General features: G+C 41.3%; 1 protein-coding gene across 1 annotated transcript in view; it reads left to right on the top strand.

Moving 5' to 3' along the window:
- Positions 1-17,174, top strand: part of POU6F2 (POU class 6 homeobox 2) — a 461,711-nt gene that overhangs the window by 315,918 nt on the left and 128,619 nt on the right. Inside the window, exon 5 of the mRNA XM_056113393.1 lies at positions 454-728. Within this exon, the coding sequence (XP_055969368.1) occupies positions 454-728 (275 nt within the window). The remainder of the gene's footprint in view (positions 1-453; positions 729-17,174) is intronic.

Raw genomic sequence — 17,174 nt, 5'->3', positions numbered from 1 at the left:
ATCGTAGCCCTTCCTGGTCTTAACTCCAGTCGGGCCTTGTCTGGAAAACGAAGCTGGTGGCGCTGCATAGGTCTGGCTGGCCCTGTCCACGCCACCATGGCCTGGTGCCTCTTGCGCCCACTGACCTGCCTGGTGCCTCTCGCGCCCACTGACCCGCGGCCTTCTGGGGCTGCCGAAGGCTGGTGTCCTGAGCACCAAAGGAGCTCCCGGACAGTGAGAGCGCGAGGGTGTCCCACCACGTGGACACCGGGCAGGGAGCCCATCCACCCCGCGGGAATCCCGCAGGCCTCGCTAGCCGCACTGCCCAACGCGGCGCCAGGAGGCCTGGTGGGCGCCTCCTGCCCGCCTTCCTCACCTGGTTCCGCAGCAGGTGCTCCCCTCGCACCGCGCGCTCCGCCCGGCCCCCGTGACCTCCCAAGGAGGACCCCAACGCTGTCCCTTTCTCTCCCGCAGCTACCTCATCCCTGAACTCGCCGCTGCACCAGTTCCAGCCCCTGCAGCCGCCGCCCGCCGCGCCCCCCGGCCAGCAGCCACCACCCGCCTCCCAGCCCGCCGCGGCCCCCAGCCAGCCCCTCCCGCCCACGCCGCACCCGCCGCCCCAGAACCAGAACCAGAACCAGAACCAGAACCAGAACCAGAACCAAGCATCCCCGAGCCAGCAGCGCGCCAGCCCGCCTCAGAAGCCCACGCAGTCCCCGGGCCCGGGCCTCGCGCCCAGCCCCCTGCAGGTGAGCCCCGCGGGCGACGCCGACCCGACCTTAGACGACAGAGCGGGCAGAGCAGCACCCGGACAGGGAAACCGGGAGGCAGGATGCAGGGCAAGGCCGCGGAGGCTGTCCTCCCGGGGATGGATGGTCTCGCCTTCTGCCTGTGAGCCGCACGCACTCTAAGTGCAATGCGGCCTGTAATAATTCCGTTTTATGATACTTTTTTGAAGGCAGCAAAGATAGCATCCAATTAAAATTATTACTAGCACCGTTTTGTAGCCCCTTGGAGAACCGCATCTCCTGTCCACGAGGCACGGTGGTCATTTCTCTATATTATGAATACAACAGTGTCTTACCTTAAGTACTTGGTGCTCTTTTGTTTCTAAAGACTCTCTGGGGTTAGGAGGGTAAAGAAATTTCACCCCAGTCTTATATCCCAGATTCCAGTCATTGCTCCATGAACTAATAAATACTCTACATTCATTCGAAGAGCCTCCACAAATATGCATCTTTATAAAATAATAAAACCTCTGCATATTCCCCTTATGAGGCTGAGAGCATGTTTCAGACTAATTAGTGGAAGCTCATCTTTAATCCTCTCTCATTGATGAGGAATGGATAGCATTTGGAAATACATGACTTCAGAGTTCAGAACATTCTGAATTTAAATACCTTTAAAAATAAATTAACTTTAAAACATAATGATATTTCGACAAAGATTGAGAAGTCAGTGGCTCTGTTTTTAACTTGCATTTGAAGGTTTCCCCCCCCAAGCGAGATGTCAGATAACTTAGTTTATGTGTAGTTCAGCTTCTTTAGAAAGAATAAACAGGAAATGGGGTATTTCAAATGCCAGCTTATCCTGCTCCTTGATTTTGGGGGTTGCGGTCAGAAGGAAGGTCTCAGCAGAATCAATCCTCCCCACCCGTAGGCAGTTGGAGTAATAGAATCCTTGTACAACACAAAACAGGAACAAAAGTGGATTTAAGATTTAGCATTTGGGGACTAACTTTGTTGACCCATAAATTTTTCCATGAATATGGACTCTCAATTTTGACCCAGAGTCTTCCAGGATATGAAAACATTTGAGTGGTACCGAGTAATTGTGTTTCCTGGACCACCTGGCCATGGCTACTTTCATTCTGAATATTTTCCCTAATCATATTTGAAGATGTTCTACACATACAAGATGGTTTAAACCAATAACATGGGACTGTAAGGAAAATGGCTATAAAGGTCTTTACTGCACACTTAGCATCTATGGAGAGTAGGTATGATCAAATTTACAAAATGCATGATTAGAGTCATAGTAATGATTTTAACATTTGAAAATTTAACTGTTACACCAAACAATAGATTTAATGCTTTTGAAGAGCAGTTAAATTTAATGTACCTACATAGCATATCATTACACTTACTCTGAATCATCAAAATAGAGAAAGCTACCAAATAAATGTGTGTGCTGCTGCGAAGTATGAGAGATTATTTAACTCTGCTCCTAACTTTTGTGTTAAGTTCACTCAGTACTCCTTCTGGTTGAGTTCTTTTGGCCCTGTGAACATCAGCCCTCTCTGAATACTGTCAAAATCTTACAGATCTCTATTGGTCAATATTGACAACCAGTTTGAATGAATGTTGACATGACTTTAGATAAAGTCATGGTCTCAGACCTCATGAAAATACATCCTTTCTGGAGAATTTCCAAAAATTTTCCTTGCGCTTTTTCATGGAAATCCAAGGACTGTTTTGTTCTGTTGTGTTTCATAATAAATGAGGGCTCAGATACCTTTCTTTGTAAAAATTAGATAATATTCCATTTTTTGTTGGAGTAACTCATAAATTTAATAAACTTATTGGTAAGAAAATATCTTTTATCTATAAATCTAAAAGACATACACCCAAAGAGCAATTTGGTGAAATTTTTAAAAATGTCTTTGAGTAGATACAAAACTAATCTTGCAGAAATCTTTCACTAAATGTTTCTGGAATAAAAGGATGTTTTGCCTTTATTGCAGAGATGTGTGAAGGAAGTAAAATTCCATAGTTTTGAAATAATTGACTGTTTTTAATTTGTGCTCCCTGAAATATTTGGATTTTCTAGAGAAAAAGATACATAAATGGAATGGCAAGGACATTTAACTCTTGAAGATATTATGAACTAAAGGGTTTTGACTGAAGATTACTAAGATCAACTAAATTAATATATAAAAGATTAAATTTCATTTTAAGATTGTTTTCACATGGATTTTATCTTTCCACATTACTCAAAATCTGTCCTAGAAATATTATTTTAGAACGATGCAAGAGATATTTTTAGAGAGGTCAATCACTGAAAAGACTTTTGCTGTTAAAAAAAAAAAGTAGAGCGGGGAGCCAGAGATATAATACAGCAGGCCAGGAAGTTGTCCTGAATGTAGCTGACCTGGGTTTAATCCCCAGAACCCCACAGGGTCTCCCAAGTCCTACCAGGAGTGATCCCTGAGTGATCTCTGAGCCAGAAATAATCCCTGAGCACCTCCAGGTATGGCCCAGAAAACAAAAATTAAAAACAAAAACATAGAAACTTTTGAAGACAATTATCTCTAGATATATACAGATGCTATCATGTTTTTAAAAAATGTAGTAAATGAAAGTAGTTTGTGTGGGAATATTAGGAAAGACAAAAAAATACCTTTGATAGAAAAAATAAATCATTTGCAGTCATTAACAGATGGTAACATTCTACACTAAAATTCTCTAAATCATTCTTCTTGGACTTTTCTCTAACATTATGACATATTTCTTTCACTCTGATTTAAGGTACTACGTTTACCAACCCAGATTTTGTTTCAAAACAGATGAGTCTATTATATGAGTATTATCACTTCACAGAAGCCGAGTTAGGGGAATAGGTTCATTCACTAATGTGATCATTTGGGGTTATAAAAGGACTGGTGGTTCAGAGTAGATTCCAAGAAGCTGGCATGGAGAGTCCGTTTGCAAACTCCACTGAGTCGCAAGATCTGCCCATGCTAACTTCATCCTCAAGAGGGAAGAGGAGAGATGTTCCAAAGGGAACGTCAGTGTAGAGGTCTTCAGGTGCCGTGATATGTATCAATAGGTAAAGTAAGCTTGATAATAAAACCCAAAGCCAGATTTTGAAAACAAAATGTATCTGTGACCTGAAATTAGCTCTTGGATTCCAGGGTGACTGTCCATCTGTGGTTCTTATTTTGGCTCTAATCCATCTCCACAAGCTGTGATGAGATCTAAAACCAAAAATATATGGGGTTTAGTAGGAGAAAGATCAGTAACTTTTTTGTTTATTTTGAGGAATATTTAGTGGTGCTCAGGACAATTTCCTGGCTCTGTGCTCAAAGGTCACTCCTGGAGGTAGTTAGGGAACTGTATGTGGTACCAAAGCTAGAACCAAGAGTGGCCATAGATAATAAATATAAATGAAAACAATCCTGGTGTGGAGGAAGGGAGCTTGATAAATGAGCTAATCATTTTGGGGAAGAAAAAATAACATACAATTCTAATTTTAATATGCAATTTGATCCAGATAAAGATTTCATGAAGCATAGGATTGGTGAATGTTTCCTTTATCTGAGCTTTGAGCTGATTCTTCTTAAGAATGGAGCAATAGCACAGTGGATAGGGTGTTTGCCTTGTATACGGTCAACCCAGGTTTTATTCCTAGCATCCCATATGGTGCCCCAAGCACCGCCAGAAGTGATTCCTGAATGCACGAGCCAGGTATCCCCTGTGCATTGCTGGGTGTGACCCAAAAAACAAAAATAAATAGGCAAAAGGTAAAGGCCCTCCCGTTGTTCGTCGATTTGCTCGAGCGGGCCCAGTAACGTCTCCATTGGAGACTTTGTTGTTACTGTGTTTGGCATATTGAATACATCACGGGGAGCTTGCCAGGCTCTGCGTGCGGGCTAGATACTTTCGGTAGCTTGCTGGGCTCTCCGAGAGGGGCGGAGGAATCAAACTCGGGTCGGCCATGTTGGCTGCGTACAAGGCAAACGAATAAATAAATAAGAATGTCTCTTGGCGTTTGCCTTGCATGCGGCAGAACCAGGTTCAATCCCAGGCATCCCATATGGTCCCCCAAGCACCCCCAGGAGTGATTCCTGAGTTCAGAGCCAGGAGAAGCCCCTGAGCTGGGTATGACCCAAAAAACAAAGAAAGAAAGTAGTCGAGGGGGGCAGGTGGCAGAGAAATAGTATAAGGCTTAAGGCACTTATCTGGCTCCTGTCTGACCCTGCTTTGATCCCGAGTGCTGTATATAGTCACTTGAGCACCAACAGGGATGATTCCTGAGAAAAGAACCTGGAGTAAGCCATGTGATCTCAAAGCTCCAAAAAACTGGCTCCAAAAACTTCAAAAGTAGTGAGATTTGGAGAAAAACTAAATTTTCTATATTTGATACTTGTGCTCGGTTATGCAAGACAATCAGAATAGGAAATTTTGACAAACTTGGGAAAACGTGGGTTTCTCTGTAATCAAAGAACCAAGCGGCAACCAGAACCAGCATAAACATTCAGTTGACAAATGAGTCACCCCGGTGAGCCTATTTTTGGCAATCAACCCATTAGTATCATCCTCTCCATTGTAAAAGTCAATCAGAAATGAGTTCACTTCTAAAACAGATGCCTTCAAAGAACCAACTTGTCAACAATGATCACTTGACTAACCACACTTTTGATCACCAGACTAATCCTTTGGTACCTCTGAAAGCCTACATAGCCTGAATTCCATACCTTCCCAAAGCCCCATGAGTGTGATGTCTGCTTTGTGCAGATGTGGCCTGAAGGGTGTGCCTATCTATTACAATGATAAGCCCTGTGTTCAGCTGTGTAATAGAAAGTATGACATCCGGGGTTAAAACAAAAAATTATTGGTGAACATGGTCTTCTGTTGTGTTAATATTCATGCGTTAGACCAATATTCCCCACGGTGGTGTCATAGGGGAAGTGTGGGAGTACTGGACCAGTCCAGGAGATATTAAAAAATATATTTTTTGAAGAGGTCAAATAAAGTTGGGAACCTCTACTAGGCAATTAACATGACTGTGTCACACGCATTACGAAGGTGCCAGTATTTATCCACCACTCTGCCCTGCAATATGTGGGATGCCAGGGATTGAACTGGGGTCAGCCGCTTGCAGGGCAGTTGCCTTGCCTGCTGTACTATCACTCTGGCCTCTCTCCCTCAATCTCTAAATAAAACTATTTTACTTCACTAAAAAAAAGCCCCTTGGGAGTTATGGTTGGCATGAGAAAAATTCCAGAAATCCTATAAAATTCCTAATAGATGCATGTTACTTCATGAACCATCTAAAAATGAGCTGGAGACTCTTGTGATATATTGGAAGAGGGTGTTGGAGGGTTTGAAGTCTCAGTGTAGTTCAGAACCTGACCCTAAATTGCTCACAACTTTGGACTATTGGTTCTCTAGACTTTATTTCCTTTCTCTGTTAAATGCATGGTTTATATGATTTCTTAAATTTTTATTCAGGCCTCTAAGTCTATGGGCTAAATGCTGCTAGACCTGTACAGTTTTATTGGCTATTGAAAACCCAATGGTCCTGAAGATTCTGAGTATTCTTCAAGGTCAGGTTAATTTCGTCCCACTCAGCTGGGTGGCAGAGTGAAAAGAGAGTGAGGACAAACATAAGTGGGATAATGATAGCCAGAGAATCCAAATTAAAGTCAATGCTTTATCCTCACAGAGTTGCCACTATAAACTCTGCTCTTAGATTGTTTTTCTACACCTACACATCAGAGAAGCTTAAGAAACCAAATGCTGCATTTAACCTTGGCCTTCTGCATACTGTCTTGCACGGCAGGAAGCAAGATAATCTTTTCCTTTTCATGTTGCATGAACATTTTAATAAATAACAGAGTGAAAGAGAAAGATCAGCCGAGGCAGCTTGGGGAGAGAAAGCTATCTGTGTTTGTAAGAGATATGAGGGGTAAGGTCGCCTCCTCAGAGGTGAAGCTGCTTGAGAGATAGCATGAAATTGTTCTTGACCAGGTGCATTTGCTAAAGCAGATATCGTGTTGCTGCTTAGGCATCCAAGAGTAAAACTGTTTCTGAATTCCTGTTCTGCTCCATTGTATGCATTGCCTCCTCATCTTATTTGGGACATTTTCCTATTCACAAATTTTCAGTACTGAGTCTCTGAATAAAGAAGTGGGTGGCCTTTTCATCACTTTCAAGACAAAGACCATTCCTTGAGCAATAGAACTACTAGAACTACCTGACTTTCATTCTTTTAAAGTAAATAGTCTCTAATCAGAACTCCTTATAAGAAAGATCCTTCTATCCTCAGCAGTTAGTCTTTAATTACCTCAACACAAAATTAGTCCAAGCTGTATGGTGCTAAATTTCTCAACTCTAAAGGAGAGAAGTAAATTTAAATATTTTCAAGGACTCTTTATGTTCTACTTATAGTTTTATATCACAACTCCTAAAATTTGGGTTATCCACACTGCCACAGGGGAGAAATCTTTTCTCTACTCACCCCAATTGCCTCACCGGGACTTTGTAGGTTATAAAACATAAAACAGACTAGCAAAACAACAGAAGACCAAACTTCATTAGTATTCAATTGCAATAGAATACTAATGAAATTCAATAGAATTTTATTGCAGAGACCTAGTAGAGAGGACTAAATCCAAAGGGGTGGTTTGAATTTGAGTTGATATAGAACCTTAACAAAAGAGCCATGCAACCATAAAGAAGTGACAAGAGCTGGGAAAAAGACAGGAGAAGTGGCAAATTGGGGGAAAGGAAAGTAATAGTAGATATAGTCTAGTTTTGTAAAACAAGCTGTGTTATATAGATTCCAGATTCTTCTGGTGCCTTCTCTGGGTTGGGAATATTTAGAGTGTCTCCTTAATTCTTCTTTCCTGGCACACAGAGAAAGTGAGCACCTTCACAAATTGATGTATGCTTTAGAATAATAAGGGGATAGCAGAGAGTTGTTCTTATTTCTGCTCCATGTCAATTGCTTTTGATTCAAAAGAATACTCGGAAGGCTGGAGAGATAGTACAGAGGTTAAGACACTTGCCTTGCATATAACAGACGTCTGTTCAATTCCTGGCACAACATATGGTCACTGCCAGGAGTGATCCCTGAGCACAAAGTCAGGACTTAGCCCTGAGCACCACTGCATGTGGTTCAAAATATAATAATAGGATGAATGCATGCTTCAAATCAGGTTTGATCTCTAGCACTGTGTATGGTCCCTGAGTATCACCAGGAATGATCCCTGAGCACCAGCAAGGGTGATCCCTTTGCACAGATCGAGGAGTAAAACCTGAGTTGTGGCCCATGTAAGATAATTAATTGGGGAAGGCAAAAGTAAAGTAAAAATCCATTCTCCCTAATGGTGTATTAAACAGTTCTAATAAACCAAGTGGAGGTCGGCTGCCGGGGTTGGGTCTCTTGGGATGGGGAAGGCTCTTACCCGCCCCCCTCTGGGGTGCCCCGAGTGAAAACAGCCTTGGCGCAGAGTCCAGTGGCATGATTATGGGAGCCTCATTTTATGCTCCGATCTCCACTACCCAACTGCCACCACACTCCAGGCCGCTTTCTAGACGCTCAGGCAGAGCCTCACGCATATGAATGAAGTCCTGTGGAACCCAGGTAATGTGGAACTTTGTGACCTTGGACTCTGGGCCCAACGGGACCTGGGAGCCGAAATTCTCTGCCTGCTTCCCCCTGTCTCTGGCGACCCAAGGGTCACACTCATAAGCCACTCCCTGCCAGCGCCAGATAATCTCCTCATAGGCCACCCTCCAGGTCTCACCCTTGCTTATCCTGAAAGGGAGCATAAAATGAGGCTCCCATCACTATGCCACTGGACTCCACACCAGGCTGTTTTCACTCAAGACAGCTCCAAGGGGGGCGGGTGAGAGCCCTCCCCACCCCAAGAGACCCAGCTCAGGCAGCTGACCTCCAATACCCAACCGCCGCTATGCTCTAGGCTGCTTTCCGGAACATGCAGCTGTGAATTGGCTGCGCAACACATCATAAGACACTTCCTACCCATTTTCTGTAATTATCATGCCATGTTTGATGGGGTTCAAACAGTAGGCAACAAATCATAGAAATATATATATATGTGTGTGTATATATACACACATATATAAATTATATGTGTATATATACATATATATATATATATATATATATCTTGTAAAGCCCAGCAAGGTACCTAGAGTATCCTGCCCGCGCAGGCAGAGTCTGGCAAGCTCCCTGTGGCATATTCAATATGCCAAAAACATTAACTAAAACAGACCTCATTCCCCTGACCCTGAAAGAGTCTCCAGTCGTTGGGAATGACGAGTAAGGAGAGGCTCCTAAAATATCAGGGCTGAGACGAATAGAGATATTACTGGCACCCACTTGAGTAAATCAATGAACAATGGGATGACTTTAATACAGTGATACAGTGAATAAACCAAGCATTTTTGACTGAATGAAAATGCTATGAAAATTAATCTTTTTTGGCTAACATTTTTCAAGAAACGAATTTGTGAGTATTGTTCTATCAAATAAGTTTGGTTAAAATGAGATACCTCGATATGTAGACAATATTCTTCCAGAGCAATCCAGACCACAAGAACTGTTTAAAACTGTAGAGTCTATGGAGGAAGAAAAAAGTAAGAATTCACTATCATGGATGAGAAAATCCGCCCAAACTTAGAGTCATTATGAAGATCATACAAACTAATGAAATATGCTTTATGTTATATATCTGTTAAGCAAATATTGAATATGCCAGAAATATAAACAAGTCTATTTCTATTAATATTACTGTCTAACAAATTGGTGATTTCATCCATGGTTCACTCATTCAGGGAGAGATTGGTGGGAAATGGGGGTCCCTTTACCCAATTGTATTAAGCACTGAATAAAATAAAACATATTTACCCGCTTTCTTTCTAGGGAAAATTTTTCCTTTTATGAAAGAAAGAAAATCTCCTTAAAAAAAAACCTCAGTTCAACATTACTGACACTTCAAAGAATTTATTACACACATTTGAGATCCAGGAGGAACAACGAAGTTTATATTGCTTTGAGAGTGGCAGGGGGAAAAATTAGTTTACCAAGAATATACTTATATACTGTGGCGCTTCTTTGTCAGTGTCTAGGTTTACCATTCATCAGTACAGCTCTGCAGATGACTCACATCATGTAGAAAGTGATACAGTATAGCAGGTAGCATGTTCACATCACTGACTATGGAACCTCATGTCAAGCAGTGATAGATGGAATGAATCCCAAACTTAAAGGAGAATGAGAACATTCTTGCAGCTTTGGAACATGGCAAATTAGACTTTCTTAAAAAAAAGAAAAAAAACAGTTTAACTCTCTGATCATTACAATGTGGCAGACACATAGCTCGTCCTTCGTCCTTCGAAGCTCAGCAAAGAGCCGGGAGCTACATTGTCCGATCACCATCTATTGAACATGGCAAATAAGCTAATCTCAAATGCCTAGTGCAGAATTTTCCTGAAACAATTTTGCCACCACATACATAGATGCAGTTTTCGGTGGTGGTCTAAGACACTCAAATTTTGCTGCTGGTATTTCATTCTTGATAAATGAAATGGACTCAGTATTTATCTTAATATAATAGTACAGCAGAAAGGGTGTTTGTCTTGCACACAGTAACCTTGTGTTAATCCCATCATACCATATGATCCCCTGAGCACCATCAGGAATAATTCCTGAGTGCAGAACCAGCAGTAACCTCTCAGTATTATTGGTTGTGACCCCCAAAAAAAAAACAAAAGAAAATGATGCTGAGGACTTTTCCAATTACACATTCTATTTATGAAATAACATAAACAAAGTGATCCAAATTACATGAAAAGGATGAGTTGCATATATCCAAGACATAAGCAATACTCAAGAAAAACTCTTGATAATATTTGCAAATCCAGTGTTTGGAAATTTACAAATTGCATTTTTATACGTGTTAATCCTTGCATTGGGCATCATGAGTTCAGCGTTCTATCAAAATAATCACTATCATTTATCCACTGTGTCTATGTTTATTATACTTTCCATTTGCTTTATTCTCTCATATATTCTCCAAAACCAAGAAAAAGCAAAAATTACTTCGATTGATATCCAAGGAAACTGAGTCTCAGAAATTTAAAACAATTTCCTCAATTCCTCAATATCAATATCCTCAATTTTCAGACCTCAAAGTGGCTCTATTTGTATTTTACTACCTTGCAATGCTCCTTTGGGTTGATGTTAAAAAAATATATACATATATATACATATATACATATTTAACAGTGAGTTTTTTCTCAGTTAACATTTTCCAACGTTTTCCACAAAACATTAGTCCAAAGAAATTTTATTAAAAACTGTTTCCATGATACGTATCTATGTCAGTAGATAAGTAGATGGTTTGGTGGGTGGGTGGATGGACAGATTGAAAAAATAAATTGCTGTGGTATGAGCCGGTGGTGACGGGGCGACTAAAACCTCATGGGAAGGGGGGCGTTCCGGGCTCGTCCTTCACACCCTACCGAGGTCACCAATTGCCCCCCACGAGTGGCTCTCCAGCACAGCCATGGCTCCAGAAGCACAAGGACTTAATGCAGAGCCCAGCAGCTTGGAGCAGAAAAGTAAATGTTAATCCATGCCACCATGTCTGCCTGGAGGGGAAAGGGTGTTGCTCCCTTCTGCCCTCTCCCCTCAGGAAAGAAAGATGGCAGCCGCTTGGGAGCCTTGTGGAATGCCAGGTATGAACCGATGGTGACGGGGCGACTAAAACCTCATGGGAAGGGGGGGCATTCCCGGCTCGTCCTTCACGCCCTACCGAGGATACCAGTAGCCCCCCACCAGTGGCTTTCCGGCACGGCCATGGCTCCAGAGCACAGAAACCAATCTCTTAATTATCTGACTCTCGGTAGAAATACTTCCAGGGTTAATAAGTAAATTGAACCCAGCCGTAGAAAGCAAATCATTTCACAATGCTTTTTCAGCATGTCTGATTTGGGGGGGGGTAAACTCAATAATAATGGTGCATCTTTTATCGAAACAATGAATCTAGTCAAATTAGATAGAGTGTTAACTAGAATTCATCTGCCTCACAGGCATTGGGAGGGGTGGGGGGTGGGGGTTTATTGGGGTTCTTTGTGGTGAGAAATAAGTTTTGGTAAAGGGAAATGTGTTTGATATTTGCATGACCGAGACCTAAACCTGAAAGCTTTGTAACTTTTCCCACAGTGATTCAATAAATAAATAAATTATAAAAAAAATAAGTTGCTGCATAGTGCATACTATTCTTAGGCATTTCTCAGTGAATCTTCGAATACTGAAATCTAAAACATCACATCATATAGTGATGTTTAGCTAATACAATTTAACCAAGAAATTCTCAAACCACTGAGCTTTTGAAAGTATATAATGCTAATTACTATCCATACTAAATCATTCAGGAATCACTGTTTCAATAGCTTCCTTCTCTAATTGTGATAGTTCCACCTCAACTGAAATAATCTTTCATAACCTTGCATAAAACATACTACTACTACCACAGAACAAACTCAATGGACTGGTCAGTGGAGAAAAGAAAGTAGAAAGATGAGAAAGAAGTGGAATATGCCCTTACTATCAACAATGAACAAAATCAATATGAAAAATAATAAGGGACAGAATAGCTCCCCATGGCAGCTGAGTTCTTGGAGATCATCCTCTTTGGAGACTCCCCTCTCCCCTCCTCTTCACGACCCACGTCCTTTTGTTCTCACTCACTGCACGTGGAGCCATGCTGCCATGCCAGGACATGGAGAAGCCACAGCAAGATCCACCAGTTCACATAGCACTGACAAGTCCATGGAACCCACAGAGCTGAGAGAGCCCAGGCCCCCCTCCTCTCTTAAACCTTCCTCATTCAGCTGAGGACTTTTCAGTGGTAGCTCATTCACCAATCCCCTGACAATCTCATTTTCAACTATGTTTTGAAAGAGGAGCTGGATTCCAAACAGAAGGTGAAATCAGTTTGAACCCTATATGACAAGTCAGAATTTCTTCTACCAAGATGTCAAAACTCCATGAACATTCTTTAGCTAAAATACTTTCATTCTGACTGCATGACCACTTCCTGTGCAAGACCACTTTCTGAGGACCTCCCATGGAGTCTGTTGTTTTCCTTCTCTTGTATCTTCCACTGTTGAGAACTACACTGGGTATTCTGGCTTCAAATGCCAATGTGGGGGCCCTTTAAAATAGAGATAAGAGAGAGAACTCAGTCAGTTGGGCATGACAGAACCAGAGTGTCTTCTTTCTTTTTCTTGATTTTATTCCTCTTATTATTATTTACTTACACACCTTGATTTACAAACCTTAATAAGAGTTTCAGACATTCAATGTTCCAACTCCAGTTCCACCAGTAGTGTTAGCTCCCCACCTCCCATGACCCACTGTTCCCTCTCTTGCCCCACCCTGTCTCCTTAGAAATTTTTTTCTTAGGGTTTTGATGTCATAGCTACCTTGCCTCTAAATCAGAGTCTCTTTACTCATGCTGAAGAGGAACAAACATAGCAAAGGTTCAAATGTTTCTTAGAGTGACCCTCAGCTGAAAAGGGCAATCTCATATCCTTGACCGCTGGGATTTGGGGGCTGCATGAGAAGCCACAGAGAAAGCAACAGTGGATGGAACATTCCACCTTTGTGGGCTGGCAGCTCTGATCTTTGAACCAGTACTTCTGTGTCTAAAGACTCAGTTGGGTTTCGATCAATGCCACCTTTCCTGCCAGACACAATTTTGTCTGAACTGTCACTTCACAGGGTTCAACTTGGAGTCACCATACCAGAAGGTATTTAACTGTCATCAAATAAAGAAGTCAAGTTGGGATCTGCCTCTTTTCTCAGTTGGACTTCACATCATCCCAGAAGCTGACTGTCTTTCAGAGTTGAGCTCTCTGTCACTGCATTGTGAACTTATGAATATGGCACTTACAGAGACCAGGCAATTTTAGAGACATTTCAGAGAAACCTCTAACTTCTGTGAGAAGTCTCTTCTATATCTGGCTGGTTTGGAAATTTCCTTTTTTAAATAAGAGGAAAGTAATCTTGCAGTCCTAAACCTCTGAAAGTTAGGGTTCTTACACCTCCAGTACTCTGCACGCCATAGAAAGATTTTGACTAATCTAAGGCTCAAACAAGTTTTTGCAGTTAACCTGGAGAGGACGTGGTGTTATTAAGGGCAGAAAGCAAAGATGAGATATCTTCTAAGCTCTCTGCATGTAACAATCACACAAAATCATTCTAAGTATCTTAAAGGCACAGCCTGTATACCATTTTCCTTGTCAGTGTTCCTCTTTAAGTGATAGAATAGATATCCAGACCAGGAGACTTTCACGTAATTAAACATTTTCTGGATCCTGTGGCCCTCATGGCAGTGAATTTCATTAAGTCCTTTCTTTTCTTTCACAAAAAAAAATATGCAAGCTGCACATTGGAATTACATGAGAAATTCTTTTCTTTCTGTCTTTTTTCCCTTTTATTCTTTCTTCCATTTTTTGTTCTTTTCCATTCCTTCCTTCCTTTCCCTCCTTCCCTCCCTCCCCCTTCCTTCCTTCCTTCCTTCCTTCCTCCCTCCCTCCTCCCTCCCTCTATCTATCCTTCTTCCTTCCTTCCTTCCTTTCTTCCTTTCTTTCTTTCCTCCTTCCTTCCTTCCTTCCTTCCTTTCTTTCTTTCTTTCTTTCTTTCTTTCTTTCTTTCTTTCTTTCTTTCTTCCTTTCCCTGAGTCCTACCCTAAAATTCTGACTGAACATGAATGGAATGAAGTGTGTCATCATTCTTTCTGTAAATTCCACAAGCTATTCCAATGTGGGGTCAAGGTTAAGGACTAATTAGGCACCAATTATCATTTCTGAAAGAGCAATTTTCTACCTCCTGTAATGTTTTTCTTAACAAAGTGTAAATTGTTTGGGTCAGAACTAACTTCACTTTTTAATACAATAATTCTGGGTCTTTGTTTCTACAAGGAGTGAGTCAGCATTACTTATGCCCTCTTCTCTCCCCCACGGTTCAGGAATGAAACCAGCCATTCCTGTACTTTGGTTATCTACTTCCAGCCTCTCCCAGACTCTGGATATTAGGCACCAATAATTGCAGAAGAATTTCAAATATGGTCATTCACGTCTAATAAATATTCAAATATGATAGGGGAAATAAACAATCCCTTCAAAATCTTTAACAAAAGCACCTACTGCTAATCAAGTTGCTACCAATTATCTGAATTAATGTTATCTCTTCTACTTTTCCCAGCATTCTTTCCTTCTTTTATTTATTCTTTTCTTTATTACTCCTTCCTTCCCTTACTCTTTCCTTGCTCCATTTCTTCCTTCTTTTTTAATTTAATTAATTTCTTAAAGCTGTTCACAATTATTTATTAAATTCAGTATTCCAATAGCAATCCCACCACTGTTATACCTTCCCACTACCATTATTTTTAATTTTCCCAACCACCACCCAAGACTGCCCCAATAGTGCCTAAATAATTTATTTTATATTGCTTGTTATGAATAGTTAACTAAAAATTATCAAAAAGAAAAGATTTCCTTAGAAGAAAGTGTGTAAAGATTGTTGTATCTCACTCTGGAGCCAGTAAGCTCTTGTTTAAGCAATTGCTAATATGTTACAGGTTAAGGATTGTGTATTAATGTTTTTCTAATTGAGATTGGTTGCCTTCTGCTTTACATCCAATGTGGTGTATATCAGTGGTGCAGAGTTTCATATGTCACTCTAGGAATTCTAAAATTTTGAATGGGATGATACAGCTGGAGTTGGTGACAAGATGGTGACTTAGGGGTCTGAAGCATCTCTGAAGCTTGTTGATCTCTTCTGAGATTTATTTATGTGCCTCTGGATCATTGTCAGCTTATATGGTGGCAGGGGTATTTCGTGGGCATGACTGCCAGGCTCTCAGAAGAACAGGAAGATGAGAGGAGGTCACACATCCTGATTCCATTAGAGCCTGGAGATTTAGTCACAAAATCAAAAACCTGAGTTTTTCAACAGATTCATTCCTAGATGAGGTTCTTCCCTGTGAAATCTGGTTGTGAGCATGACGGTGGTTGGAGTATGGAGTTTTTGGCTACCAGGTCTCTGTTTGGGCAGGTGGTTCCCTCCTTCTTTCATCCCCCTTCCTTCCTTCCTTCCTTCCTTCCTTCCTTCCTTCCTTCCTTCCTTCCTTTCTGCCTTCCTGCCTTCCTTCCTTCCTCACACATAGCTCATCTTCCTCCCCCATTTCTCAGGTAAACTTAACTCCATTGTCTATGTCACTAACTTCTCCTTATATTTTGTTTTGACTGTGTATCAATTTTTATTCTTATGTTGCAATACTGAAATCACCCAATACTTGTCTCTTTCCTTCTGATTATTTCTCTTTCTTCAAATAATTCTCTGGAGCTCCCTCTGTTTAACTATACTACACTACACTAAGGTTTTTCATGATTTTATTTATATATCCATCCTCTGGAATAAAGGTCTACTAATTCAGTTTGGATATTGTTTTTCTGACTAGCCAGGTGGGCTGCTGGTGCCCCAACCACATCTTGGGTAGCAAAGCTCGTCCTACTTTGCTCCTTTTCATGGATGAAGAAGTTAAAGGTAAAGAGGCAAGTTTAAACCAAGCTCTGTCTGACATAAAACTGTTCACCAAGCTAATCTTTTTTTGAGATTTTATATTCATTGTGAGATTTCTAACTTTTAAAGAGCACTCTTTAATATCACTTAATGATTTCTCTCCTTATAGATGTAGACAATATTTCTGAAGGAAATGCTGTCTTCCATGGCTACTTTCTAGTTTCAGTCCTGATTTTACAACTAATCTGAAACCAGCAACTCTGAGATTGGGGATAGTTTGTTAAAACCATTTCTATCCTGGCTGCTAGACGAATAGTACAGCAGGTAGGAAGGGTGCTTGACTCGCATAATCAAACCCCAAACTGGTTTTATCTCTGGCATCCCAAAGGATCTCCCAAGCTCTTCCAGTTGTAGAGCCAGGAGTAAGTCCTGAGCATTGCTATGTGTGGATCACAACCAAACAAACCAAAACCAAAACAAAACAAAATAATTTCTACCAAATTGAACTCAAGTACAAAGAGAATAAAGAAGTCTCCAGTGACTTAGAACCAAGAGGAATGACAGGAGCTCTATAGGAGTTGAAAGGTCTCCTAATTTTTTGTTCATTTGTTTGTTTGGGGGCCATACCTCATGGTGTTCAAGGCTTACTCCTGGCTCTGCAGTCAGGAATTACTCCTGGCAGGCTCAGAGGATCATAAGGATTGACTGGGATCAAACGGCAGTCAGCCCTGTGCTGGGCAAGAACCCCACCCACTGAACTACTTTGGCCCTCCTTCTAATTTTTAACCTGTGAATCAATTGCTTATTTGACTGTGAAGATTCCATCCACCTACATCCCCACCTTCATT

This window comes from Sorex fumeus, unplaced genomic scaffold (genome assembly GCF_029834395.1).
Source record: "Sorex fumeus unplaced genomic scaffold, SorFum_2.1 ptg000020l, whole genome shotgun sequence".
NCBI classification, from domain to species: Eukaryota; Metazoa; Chordata; class Mammalia; order Eulipotyphla; family Soricidae; genus Sorex; species Sorex fumeus.
Note: the sequence above shows the minus strand (reverse complement) of the source record. Positions and strands in the feature narration are given on the sequence as shown.